This window comes from Mauremys mutica, chromosome 4 (assembly GCF_020497125.1).
Source record: "Mauremys mutica isolate MM-2020 ecotype Southern chromosome 4, ASM2049712v1, whole genome shotgun sequence".
Taxonomy (NCBI): Eukaryota; Metazoa; Chordata; order Testudines; family Geoemydidae; genus Mauremys; species Mauremys mutica.
The window spans coordinates 113,150,713-113,163,505 of NC_059075.1; the positions used below are offsets into that span (position 1 = coordinate 113,150,713).

Below are 12,793 nucleotides of genomic sequence, written 5' to 3' on the forward strand. Positions count from 1 at the left end.
ATCAGCAAAGACAAGGGACTGCGAAAAGGTTTAGTCTTCCTGTGGACACTCGAGACAGCCTGGGAGTAATGGCTGCTACGACCCTACCAAGACATATGACAGACACCTGGTACAGGACACCCCCAGTTGGAATGCCAGTGTTTTTCCACTAGAAGACAAAGGGTTTCTGCCAGATACAAAAGCTATACAAGGCAGTGGAGTGACATCATCAGGGTTCTCCTCTACTTCCCCACCCAAAGAGACACTAGGAAACACCTGAAAAGATGAACTAAACTGGGGGGAGAAGAGCTGAGCCCAGGCCGGAAGGCTGTCTAGCCTGTGAGTAATAATACCTGAAGTTTCATACTGCAGGCCAATGCAGCCGGCTTTCAAGACTCTCTGTAATCTGCCTGAAACAACTTTTACGGTGAGAAATTACTATTTGCAGCCAACTTCTTTAGTGAATCAAGCTTAGTTTGCATGTTTTGTTTTATTTGCTTAGTAATCGGCTTTGTTCTGTTTGCTATCCCTTTAACCACTTAAAATCTGCCTTTTATAGTTAATAAATTTGTTCGGTTTATTATTAAACCCAGTTTGTGCAATTTCTAACTGGGGGGGCAAGAAGGTGTGCATCTCTCTCTTCACATTGAGGAAGAGGGTGAATTTTTTTGAGCTTGCGCTGTGCAGATTTTTCTATACAGTGCAAAATCTTTGGGTCTGGACTCCAAGGGAGATGGGCACCTGAGTGCTGGGGCAAGTCCCTTAAGCTGAGTCTTCCCAGAGCTGATCTCAGTGTCTGTGTCTTCCTGCAGTTGGGTGTGGCCCTGCCTGTGTGCGCGCTAGAGGAGGCTTAAGAGCCTGGTTCAGCAAGACAGGCTAAAGGGGGTCCAGGCTGGCAGAACAGGTGGGCCCAGTAGCATCTCAACACATCAGGTGGCACCTTGAAGGGGGCAACTGTCACACATACCCTTACCTGCATCAGTTACAGGTACAAAATCTGTGCTTAGAGTAAGCCTGAAACTAGGTCTCGTGTAGTAGAGACAATATAGAACCCCAAGGTTCTGCACTGAGCCTTTAACCTGAATGTGGCTTGCGGTTCTGTTTTGCTTTTAGTTTAGGAGGATACCATACTTCTTGTCCATGAAGAATTGATTAAATACATTTGAATACTTTGCCTTCAATTTCTAACAGATCAGCGTTAAATTAGGGAAGGGAAGCAAATACTCTGTTTCCTGGCCCTGCCTTGACACCACTGGAACTCTGAGATATCAAATAAAACCTTTCCCAAGCTGTCCTCTCTGCTAAGTCAGATAAGGTTCTTGAGAGGTCATTATTCAGTCCTAGCTAGTGCCGCTACACGATATTTCACATCACCACAATACTGAAGAAACTCGTACAAAGGTGAGAATGTTGTAGGTACCCTGATGGCGGTTGTCTGAAAGGGTGGTGCTCAAGACATCAAGATGTTTAGAAGCTTCAGTAAAGCATGCTGGCATGAGAGGAAACTTGGTAATAGGAAACCTTTCACTGAGAACTTCTGGTGTTTCAGAGGAATCTACTGCTAGTTGAAGGATACTAACCTGTGCTGTACTTTAAAAAGACTTCTTTGCTTTGGTCCAGTATTAGCTTGAAAGGGCCCCATCAGAGTCTAGCGATAGATTGTTTTTAGTAATGAAGATTTGCCTGTTTCCGGTTTAGGCTGGAGCAATTCTCTAGCCTTGCAATGCACATTAATTTCTTTCCCCCCCCACCACCTCCATTTTCACTCTTAAATTACTTCTTCTCTACAGGTTATTGCTTCTGTCCCCTCCCTTCTTTAGGCTGCGGAATAGGCAGATTCTTGACTGAGTTTTGTCTGTTTCAGCAAGAAAATCTTCCCTGTTCTCTGGACCAAGGACCTTGTGGATAGTAGCAGCTGTCTGTTAGCTATGGCAAAGATGAAACAAAAAAAATCACCGCACACTGAAGGGAGTCTTATTTGCACATGGGCAGCTAGAAAGCCCAACAGACTATCCAGCAGAGGGATTAAATTAAAGGGTAAATATATCCAATCCATATTTATTAAGGTACTTCCACATCTCAACTGACTAAGAAAGCACTAGATTATGCATCTCTCCTCATGAAATGACATGTCCCTTAGTATTTTCAAGGTGTCATAGTATCTAGGCATCAAGTGTTTTGGGATACACCTAAAGAATGGATGGCACTGTCAAAAACACTGCATTGTAGATCCATCTAGACATTTCCACACAGATAGGTATTTACCATACAGTGATCCATGCCTCTGTCACCTCTAGAACGAACTGCAGTACACTCTACATGGGGCAACACCTTAAAATACATTCCGAAGCTGACGCCAGTGCCGATTTCAACAACTGTCTTGTTAAACTGCGACTCTTGCTGGTAGAATATGAGAGCAGTACTCAGTGAACTGCATGTTGACTGTCTAATGGCTTCCAAAGTGGAATTTAAGGTGTTGGGTCTGACATATAGAACTCGCAACAGCCTGAGACCTTCCTACCTGTAAAAGACTGCACCTCTTTCTGTGTCATTCTGAGATCAGCACTGGCACTTGTGCTGGAGCCACCTTACTATACAAGACAGGGAGCTGCTAGCAGGATGTTTTCTGTGTCAAAGCCTCATATCTCTGGAATTCACTCTCCTCTGTCTGAAATAGCCTGAATCTACTGATCTTCCAGATGCACCACAGAGCTTATCTGTTTGAGCAGGCATCATGGGAGAGAGGAGAGGAGGAACATGAAGGGTGGGAGATGCTTTAGGATATGTGCTGACTAGTGGTGGGTTTTTGTTTTTCTGGAGTGGTGTGGAATGGAGTGGAGTGACCGAAATGTTCCTGGGGCCTCAGTTTCAGGGATGTGATTTTGGCACTATAATTTTTAGTTAGTTGATATTATGCACCTGGAGTCCACATCCAAATAAATAACCGTATTCCATAATTCAAGTGGAACTTTTTGGTTCTTGTCAGATTTCAATATCAAGATGGTTCAGACCTGTGGAGGACTCCATTGTTTGCTTGGCAGCATTAGGCTGCCCAGGTTCAGGTTCTGTTCCCAGGGCAATGGAGTTTTTAGCTGCCTCAGGTTCACAGGGCTCAGGGTTAAAAACTGCAGTGTAGATGGGAGTCTCAGAGCCCAGGTTGCAGCCCAAGCTTGAACACCTACAACTGCAATTTTTAGCCCCATTGCCTGAGTCAGCTGACCTGTCTGAGACTCTATGCCATGGGTTTTATATGGCAGTGCAGACATACCCTTAGACTGCTTGGTTAGCCTTGAAGTGAGCAGGAATTAATTATACAATTAGCAGACTGATGGATATCTCCAGCACTCAGTTTATTCCCAAGGGAACTTGAATTACCCTCTACAACCCTCTCCAGCCCTAGAAATAGTTCAAGGAAATTTTATTTTGCTGTAGGAAGTTAAAAGCAGCCTGGCATTGAGCTAGGTAAACAACTAATTTCTTATCCCTGACTGTGATAGCAAGAGAGCCCACTTCCTCCTGCCAGCCACAAACTGTTCCATTCAGTGGGATCAGTAGGATTGTGTGTGAAAAGCCAGAAGACACACCTCAAGACCAGAAAGGGCAACAGGGAATGGAAGCAGGTGGGCAGGGGGACTTTCAACAGCTGGCCACATATGCTGACAATGAAATCTCACAACCAGGATATTTACAACATGTTAACAAGTTCACAAGTCTCAAGCAGCTTAGTTGGATGCCAACACAAAGGTGAGTTTTGCTCTGTTAAAAATAATTTCCAAGGTATATTAGGCAAGGGATGAGAGCTTTCATAGGAATGTGATGAATATAAAGAAAGGTAGAAAAATAATGTATACAGTAGGAGAGATTTGGAGGTGAAGTTACTTGTGGAGGATAGAGAAGCTGCTTAAAATCAAATTGTTTATGCTACAAGGTTTTCTATTAGTTATTATAAAAGCAGTCTGCCAGCATGACTGATTTAGTTTAGCATTACTAATCTTATTCAAAAGAGAAGGTTGGCCTTTCCATTGGCAGTTTCCCTAACAAACTGTTCCATTCACTATACTACAGAGATCACTCAAGACAACAGGCTGCAGGGTGTCAGTGAAGTGATGAGAACAAGAGAGCATTAAAAAAGCGCATACAGTATTATAACTGCAGTGGGGCTGGAGCAAAAATTATTGACTGCTTTTTACAATCAACTTAAGCAAGTAGATTTTACTTTTGTATTTTATTTATTTAGAAAAACTTTGCAGTTGATTTCATTCCAAGGGATCACAATCCCATACTGGAATAGTATTATTCAGTTTCATGGTTCTCTAAAGCCAGCATCTGAACTGCTCTCAGATATCCACTGGCATCCATCGAGTCCAGCAGAGGGAATTTGTGCAACTTCTAAACTCACATTATAAATGCATGAAACCATTCAGCCCTCTGGGCCAGGCGATCTCAGCAACTTAATCTAAAAAGCAATGCAAATGTTGTACTATCAGTGAACGGAAATTACCGTGGATGAGGGAATATCCAGTTCAAAGACCCACACTGCTTCAGAAAGCAGAGCTGAGCTTTGGATTGTATTCCCTGCAATTCTATGTTTAATATTATACTGCATGACAGTGTCACTGTTCCGACATGCATATGAACTGGCAATACCAGCTGCACAGGTTTCCCCATGTATAGCATAAGGGATCTTTCCAAATCTCTGCCAATGGAAGCTTCTATTGGAATTGCTAGGGTGGAATGGGAGTGAAGTCAAATATTCTTTATGTTTCTGTACGTCACCTAGCTTATCCTTTCCCCACCCCCTCACTGTTTAGCACTTAATGTTGCTCCTTCTCAAATCAACGGGAGCAAAATGTCAGCTCTTTGGCACTGGGATTATGTCTTATCTGTCTGGAAGAATCATGAACCTTTGTGGTTCATTATAAATAATAATCCCATTCATTCTATTACCAGAGTTCTATGCTTTTCAGCCACTGAAATAAAGGAATGGGAGCTCAACCTCTCATTAGGACAGGGCCAGTTTGGACCCACATTTGCTCTAATCATACAGACCTGCTGTTAACCCAAGAAGTTATTGTAAATTGTTGACATCAGGATTCATTAAACTGAGGTCACAGAAACATTTGCGTTAAGAAACTAATCAGGAACCATGTTAGGTTTCCTGCTCTATTATCATTTTGCCCTGTTGAAACATTTGGGCCCCATCCAGTTGTGAGGTACAAAAAGATACAATACCATTTTTGCTTATGATAGAGATGCAGTAATAATTATTTAGGACAAAATACAGCATAAGCTAACGGTACACTGGAGCAGCTGGCTACTGCATCTCCATGAAGAACAATCATTCCAGTCAGATTCAGACTTGCTGGCACAGATGTGAAGGGTCTACCCACACAATCCAGTGTGACCGACATATTGAAGCTGGATCCTATTTACGTTTTTATATGGCCTCATTACTGTTGTTTAATTTAATTTAACCAAGTGACCCCCTTGTATTATGCCCCACGTTTCCTTTAACTTGACCACTTAAGTTGCTAACCTTTTTCTAGACAGGCTGTTATTTTAAAATATAGCCTTTTTTCTCATTTGGATTTTTATTTACACGTAAAGGCCTATATTATCACACTTATAATTGTGGGTGCCTACCTTTAACTGCAGAAAGAGCCCGGATTAGCCAAAGGTGCTCAGTATTTGAAAATCAGGCCCCATTAAGGTGTCACAAATTGGGCATCAAAAATCACTAGTCGCTTTTGTAAATGTAGGCAGAAGTATATTGCATCAGCTCTTTCCCCCTTCAACTTTAGATTCATGATAAGAGTTCATTTAAAACTGTATTGATGGGTTAATTAATTGATGGGTTAATTAATTTCAATTTACAAGTACAGATGTGAACTCTAATCCAGGGCTACTCAATCTTTCCTTTCTGAGGCCCCAGCAACAGGCTATAAAAACTCCAGGGCCCCGCAGGGTGCCAGGGCTGGGGGCTTCGGGTTTCTGCCCCAGTCCCCAGTCAATCTAATGCTGGATCCCCTGAAATCAGCTCATGGATGCCTGGTTGAAAACCGCTGCTCTAAACCAAACATTGCAGTCTTTACACAGGCAACACTTCCATTGAGGTCAGTAAGGTTTGCATTAAGAAGAACTAAGATCTGAAGGACCTGGTTCAATCCGTCTAGAATAGAGGACACTTTATCCAATAAGCTACCAACCACTTAGGACTGATTTTTTAAATTAGAGGGATTATGATGGCCACTGGAGGGCTCCCATATTTTTCCCTACTGAGGTTACCGGGTGATAGAGAATGACTAAAAGAACATTGAATTGAACACAGAAAGGCTATAAAACTCAAACAAAGTATGTCCCTGCCCCTTTCATACTCAGATTGGCAATGTAAAGTTTGAAAAATCTGTTTTGTTTCCTCAGTAAAATTGAGAATTTTTATGCATCTTCACTACTGATTGCTCTTGAACTAAAGCTCCTCTTAAAATCATGTTGAATGTGGAATCACATGACTCTGTTCTGATGCTTGGTAATGTCAAGGTCATCATTGTCCCACAGTCTCCCATCTATTTAGATCCTGCACAGATGGTCACAATAACGTTTGCTCTTTAACTGGATTCAAGTCCCTACTAGGAGTCTCTACGAAGACTATAAAAATATACATTCTGCACGTTTCTATTGAATGAGGTCACTCAAGAGTGAATAGTTGTGTAATTTTTTGTATCTTCCACTGCAGAAGTAGAAAAATATATCGTTTTTATATTACCAAGTCTAGACAAGTAGGAAATGAGACTGGTGCTGGGAATCAACTATGTTCACAAAGTAATTATAAAAATACTTTATCTTGGCATTCCCTGTTAGGTCATAAGCAAGGGTGTTGCCCGACCTCTGCTAATTAAAGTTGAGATCTGTGGTCTACATGCCTGCCCACCTCTTCACTGGCATTGTGCCATCCCATTCTACTAGTGCCTGGGAAATGCTGGAGAATTAAAACGTAAGTGCTGTTATACTTTACATTTTTTTTTAAAATAGACAAAGCTATTGCTTTGTATATTTCTAAACATTTTTCATCTGAAGTTCTCAAAGCACTTTAGAAACATTAATGAAGCTTTCCAGGCGATCACAGAATCATAGAAATGTAGAGCAGGAAGGGACCTCAAGAGGTCATCTAGTCCAGCCTTCTGTGCTGAGGCAGGACCAAGTCTACAGGTGTACAAATACTGACATACTGGGAAACGGAAGCACAAAGAGGTTAAATGACTCATCCAAATTCTCAATAATTCAGAAGCATAGCTAAACTATAGAACCCAGGAGTCCTGGCTCCCATCTTGTCCCCAAACTATTAGAGACTCTGCCCTGAGTTAAGTAATGTTATGTTGATAACTAGAATTACACACAAGCAGAAAGAACAGAACAGACATGTCAACAGTCTGGACTTCCTGCTAGGAAACAGCTGCAAAATGACAGCTGCCAGTGAGAACACCCACCACCATTCACACAGACGGAGACAGTGATGTGGTGACAGGTTTTTCCTTTTTTCATCTGAAAATTCAGTTAGAATACATATATTTATTTTAGTAAATATTTATGTGAGGTATAATAGTAATGACAGAAAGAATCCAGAAGTGCTATACACACACCACCAATGAAATGCAACCATTTTTGAGTTAGAGAGCAGAACAACAGTAAGGGGGAGTGAAAAGGAGCAGCACAGGGTATTTTTGCAGAGACATCTAGGAAAATTCCTACTTGTATGAGAAAAGTTATGGAATATTTAAGGTCCCCACAGAGCACAAAGGACCTTGGGTTTTTGAATTCTTACCCAAGGTATGCCCACATCCTCCCAGCGTACTCTCACCAGTGCAGTTTTGGTTTCATGCTTCCCTCCTATTCCATCTGCAGTCTAGAAGCTAAGTAAATGTGTTTGGGGTCACGCTGTGACTTTTAGATGACCTCTTAAAATAACTAAGTTTTTCATTGCTGTTCTGCATAGAGTTTATTTTAAGTCCTGTATTTTGGCTTATTGGTGATGTTCATACAATAGCCTCAGTTAGCAGCCAAATGGGTTCAGACAATCAAATCAGTATCAGGATACATAGTAAACAGGTAAATCCTAGGCAAATAAAAATATCCCCTCTATTTATCTGTCAAGGAAACTGGCCTAGAAATCTAGGCTCTTACCCACATTTTCTAGGGGCCTCCTAAGTTGTGCATGGACAGGAAGCTGCGTGTGTGCATGCAGTGCCCACTCAGGCTCACAAGCATGGCTTTTTTTTTTTTGCTTGGACAAATGAGCACAAGTGCCAAATTTGCAGGCAGAGTTTAGGAGGCCAAGTTTGGCCCTGTATGTCACAACAGTAAGCACTTCTATTGAGCCAACACAATATTAAACTTTAAAAGGAAGAATAAATAAGGCATTTTTCAAGGGTTTCCGGTTTCTTTATAAACCTTTGGAAAAAAAGGGAATCATCACCATCTCTCCCCCTATAGTACTACAAGTGTGTGTTTGTTTTTTTCTCCTCACCTTGTCACTATTTCTGTATTTGCCCCATTTCTTCAGCATCTTCAGCCATTTGTCCACTCGTTCAATCTCCTGCAGCTTTTGCTGAAAGAATCAGTTCAAAACAAACATTACAGATGTGTGCCCGGTTAAAGCACAAAACTCATCATAAGGTTAAACTGAATGAGGATGATAATGACATTTCACATTCACCCCCACCCTACCCTTTTGTATCTGCGACTGAGGGAAAAGTACTTACAGAATAGACAATTTCTACCCACAGTAGTGAAAAAAAAATCAGCATGATACACAGACAATTTTTTCACAGGAGAACTTCCTTGTTAGGTAACAGATACTTAGGAGATCATCCAGTCACAAATTACCCTGTGTTGTGTCTATCTGGTAGTAATGTTTTCACCTCTCTTAGCCAGAAGGCCGAGAAGGGAATTAAGCCCAGTCAGAGTCCTGATCTCAAAACTAGACATTCATGTTACCGCAATCCAGAGTCAAATCAGCTTCCTTGAGGACAAATGGCTGCAACTTTACCAGCTGAACTCAGTCATCCCCCACACTTTTTTTTTTAATCATTCGCAATCTAAGCATGTAATAGGGATTTTTGTTTTGAGGTGAACTTTAGTTTATTTCCAGTGGCAGTATAGTTGATAAGAGGACGCCACTTAGAACCTTTAAGCTTTGTGATCTCAAAATACAAAGTGTATTAATCTAATTTTTTTTTATTTGGGGCTTTTGAACTTGTAGAGAAATATCCTCTAACTGCATAGATCTCCTGCAGTGAGCTGGAGCAATCTAGCCCCTCCTAAAGTGACAGAATGGAATCCAGCATCTAGTCTCAGCTGAATCAGATGTTTAGAAATACTGCATCTCAGTCGAGCCCTCCTAAGCTTCATTAACGTTTCTAAACATGGGTTCCCAACACTTCCTTGTGGAAGCTGATCCTGACCTCCCCCAGTGCAGCACTCATGTCCTCTACACAGAGTAACTAGCCATGCCTGCAGATAAGCAACTAACAATTAGCTAGGTGGTTTAGCACTCATCACAGGAGGAACAGTAACACTTTAAGGAGACATGAATGGGGAGCAGGATACCCAAAGATTTTTCCATTTTTCATCCAGTGAGGATCAAGCATTTAGGCTGAGATTTTCAGAGTCACTAACGCATCTGGATGCCCATCTGACTTTAAGCTACAGCCTGTTGATCTCTGCCACCATGCTTACAGAGAGCAAGAGGCACAAGAGATGAGACCACTCTCCCAGCAGGGGCTGATTATCAACTTCTTTCCTGCCTATAAGTCTTAAATAAAGTTTTATGATTTCACTAGAGCAGGGGTCGGCAACCTTTCAGAAGTGGTGTGCCGAGTCTTCATTTATTCACTTTAATTTAAGGTTTCGCGTGCTGGTAATACATTTTAATGTTTTTAGAAGGTCTCTTTCTATAAGTCTATAATATATAACTAAACTATTGTTGTATGTAAAGTAAATAAGGTTTTTAAAATGTTTAAGAAGTTTCATTTAAAATTAAATTAAAATGCAGATCTCCCCGGACCGGTGGCCAGGACCTGGGCTGTGTGAGTGCCACTGAAAATCAACTCGCGTGCTGCCTTCGGCTCGCGTGCCATAGGTTGCCTACCCCTGCACTAGAGCAAGACAAATAAATTATCCAAAGTCTGGAACAATGAAATAAAAAGCTCTAATAATAATGAAACTGAAAGGGAAAGGAAACAAAATTTGAAAGAAAAAAAGCGGAACCATTAACTGGAAGGTCTGATCAGGCCTGTTGTGAATGGATCACTTCTGTTTTATGCTCTCACACTCTGCTTCTCGTGAAGATCTATCCTGTAACTTCATGGCATTTGCCTACCTTCCACTCCTCTCCATGTCAGAACTGCTGCACAGGACTAAAGTAATTCCGCAGCTTCCCCCCTCCCTACTCCAAGCATAGGCGGCAGGTTTGTATAATTTTTGGTGGGGCCCAGAATGGGTGTAATCTCCCTCTCCCCCCCCCCCCCCGCCCTGTAAGATGATATATATATTTTATTAAATAGTGTAAAAATGGATTGGAAGCCATAAGCGTTTAAGTTTCTTTTTATTACATAATATCACTATAATAAAAAATTATTTAACTAAGAATATCAGTAATACTCTTTTGAATATGGAAACGACCATACACTGTTTATTCAATAATCCTCAAAACAAATACTTTCTAAAATTGCAACAAATATAGCCCCTTCTTTTGTGATGTGCTTTAGGAGGCAGCAAACACTTTTTGTCGTTGTTTGGTTCTTGAAATGAAGTCATCCAGGAGACTTGCAATGTCCAATTCAGAGGTAAAGTTTTTATGAACGTGCAGAAATGTCAAGTGATTTAGACGTTCTTGGCTCATTGTTGTTCGCAAATAATTTCAGTCGGCGCAAGCAACTGAATGATCGCTCAGCGGTGCAGGTTGTAGTCGGAATTGTGTAGAATAATTTCAGGAGAATTGTAACTTCTGACAACAGGTCACTTAAGCCTTCATTTTGTTTTAGAAATTGCTTCACTTCACTCACTGAAGTGAGCTGGCAATTTCTCAATCTGCAAATATCACTCAACATTTCTAAATGAAGAAATAGTTTCTCCATGTTGATGTCACCATGGAATGCTTCACTTATTTGGACAATGTCCTGTTTTGAGCCATTTGCTGCCTCAGTTATAAGCTTCTCCAATTTTACTGCGAATGTAAAGCTTTCTGTTGAAAACCTCTGTTCAATTGCAACTTTGCAAGCATCAATGATCTCAACATATTTTTTATGAAAATAATCTTTAGGGTCACTGAAGGTGTGAGGAAGGCTTCCATGGTCGAGCCATCTTGGAGGTTTGCGTTTTCTTGGGAGTGTAGGCTCATCTAAATAAAGATTTCTTGCCTTCTCTACCGTTGTTTCCCAAAAGCGATTGTATGATGAGTCAGTACGCATCCCACTCAACACCTCTTGCAATAGGCCAACTTTCTTCATAACGCTTGTCAATGACACATTTGGGCTTTGAATTTGTGCATTAGCTTCTTCTACCAGACCCATGGCTTTCACAAGAACTGTTAGTATAAAGTATGTTGAAAAAGACTGAAGTTGCTTTGAGAATCCACTACATTTTAAGCCAAATTCATCAGAAGAGTAACTAAGTTCATCTAGGCAGTTCATCATGGCCTTGTAGTTTTGGAGCAGTGATTTAATGCTACTAATCCTTAGTGTCCATCTTGTTGGGCACAATGGTCGTAAAGAAGGTTCTCCTTCACTCTGAAACTCTCTGAATGCTGCCATACGTTTTGGTGACTCCCTGAAGGCATTGATGAGATCTTTCTCCATAAAAAACATATAACGACACTCTTGAATATTATGCAGGGCATCCTGCGTGGCAAGGTTAAGAGAATGTGCAGCACAATGCACAAATTCTGCTCTCGGCTCTCGTTCCTTCACTCTGGCTTGGACCCCAGTAAATTTGCCAGACACATTACTGGCTCCGTCGTAACACTGCCCCCGGCAATCAGAAAAGGGCAAATCACACCTGAGAAGTGTATCTTCCACAATTTTGAAAAGAGAAGCAGCATCCATTGTGTCAGTTTGGTAAAACCCAATAAACTCCTCATAAATCTCCCAGTCTTCACTAGAAAAGAACCTTAAAGAAAAACTTACTTGTTCTTTTCTTGACAAATCGGTAGTCTCATCCATTACAATGGCATAAAACTTAGAAGCCTTTATCTTTTGCACAATTTTTCTTAGCGCCGTCATTGCCATCATTTCGATTATTTCATTAATAACCTCATGTGATATCCACTTGTATTTTGTGCGATTGAGCCACTGTCTCAGTTCCTCAGAATCTGTACTGCGTAGCAACAAGAGCTGCATCAAATTTGAATCACTGTCATTATGTCCACGTAGTGCTATTCCTTGTTGAGCTAGGTACTGAACACTGGTAAAAATGTTACCTAGCTGACTGCGATTCTTTTCTGTAACTGGCTGACACTAGTGCAGAAACATTTACCTGTGATTGCAGAGCAGCATATTTCATTACTGCTTCCTTGTGACAGGAGGATTTTTCGTGTGATGTAAAACCACGCAATGCATGTTTCCAATTTTGAAATCCAGATGAAATAAATGTTGGTTCAGCCTTCGTAGAAAATATTAAGATCTTCTTTTCAGAACAGTTTTTGCAGACTGAGCAAAAAGCTCTGTTTAATTTGATATTGTACTCCAACCACTTAAATCTTGATAGCCAAGATTGCTGAAAACTCCTTTTCTTATCATCTTGTGGATTTGCCACTTCTTTC

At 41.1% G+C, this 12,793-nt stretch overlaps 1 protein-coding gene across 4 annotated transcripts in view; it reads right to left on the bottom strand.

Annotated features, from left to right (window-relative positions):
• LOC123369505 overlaps positions 1-12,793 on the bottom strand; it is a 182,007-nt gene that overhangs the window by 45,294 nt on the left and 123,920 nt on the right. For all 4 annotated transcript variants that reach the window (XM_045015161.1, XM_045015158.1, XM_045015159.1 and 1 more), the window contains one exon: positions 8,501-8,581. In XM_045015161.1, coding sequence (XP_044871096.1) covers positions 8,501-8,581 — 81 coding nt within the window. The remainder of the gene's footprint in view (positions 1-8,500; positions 8,582-12,793) is intronic.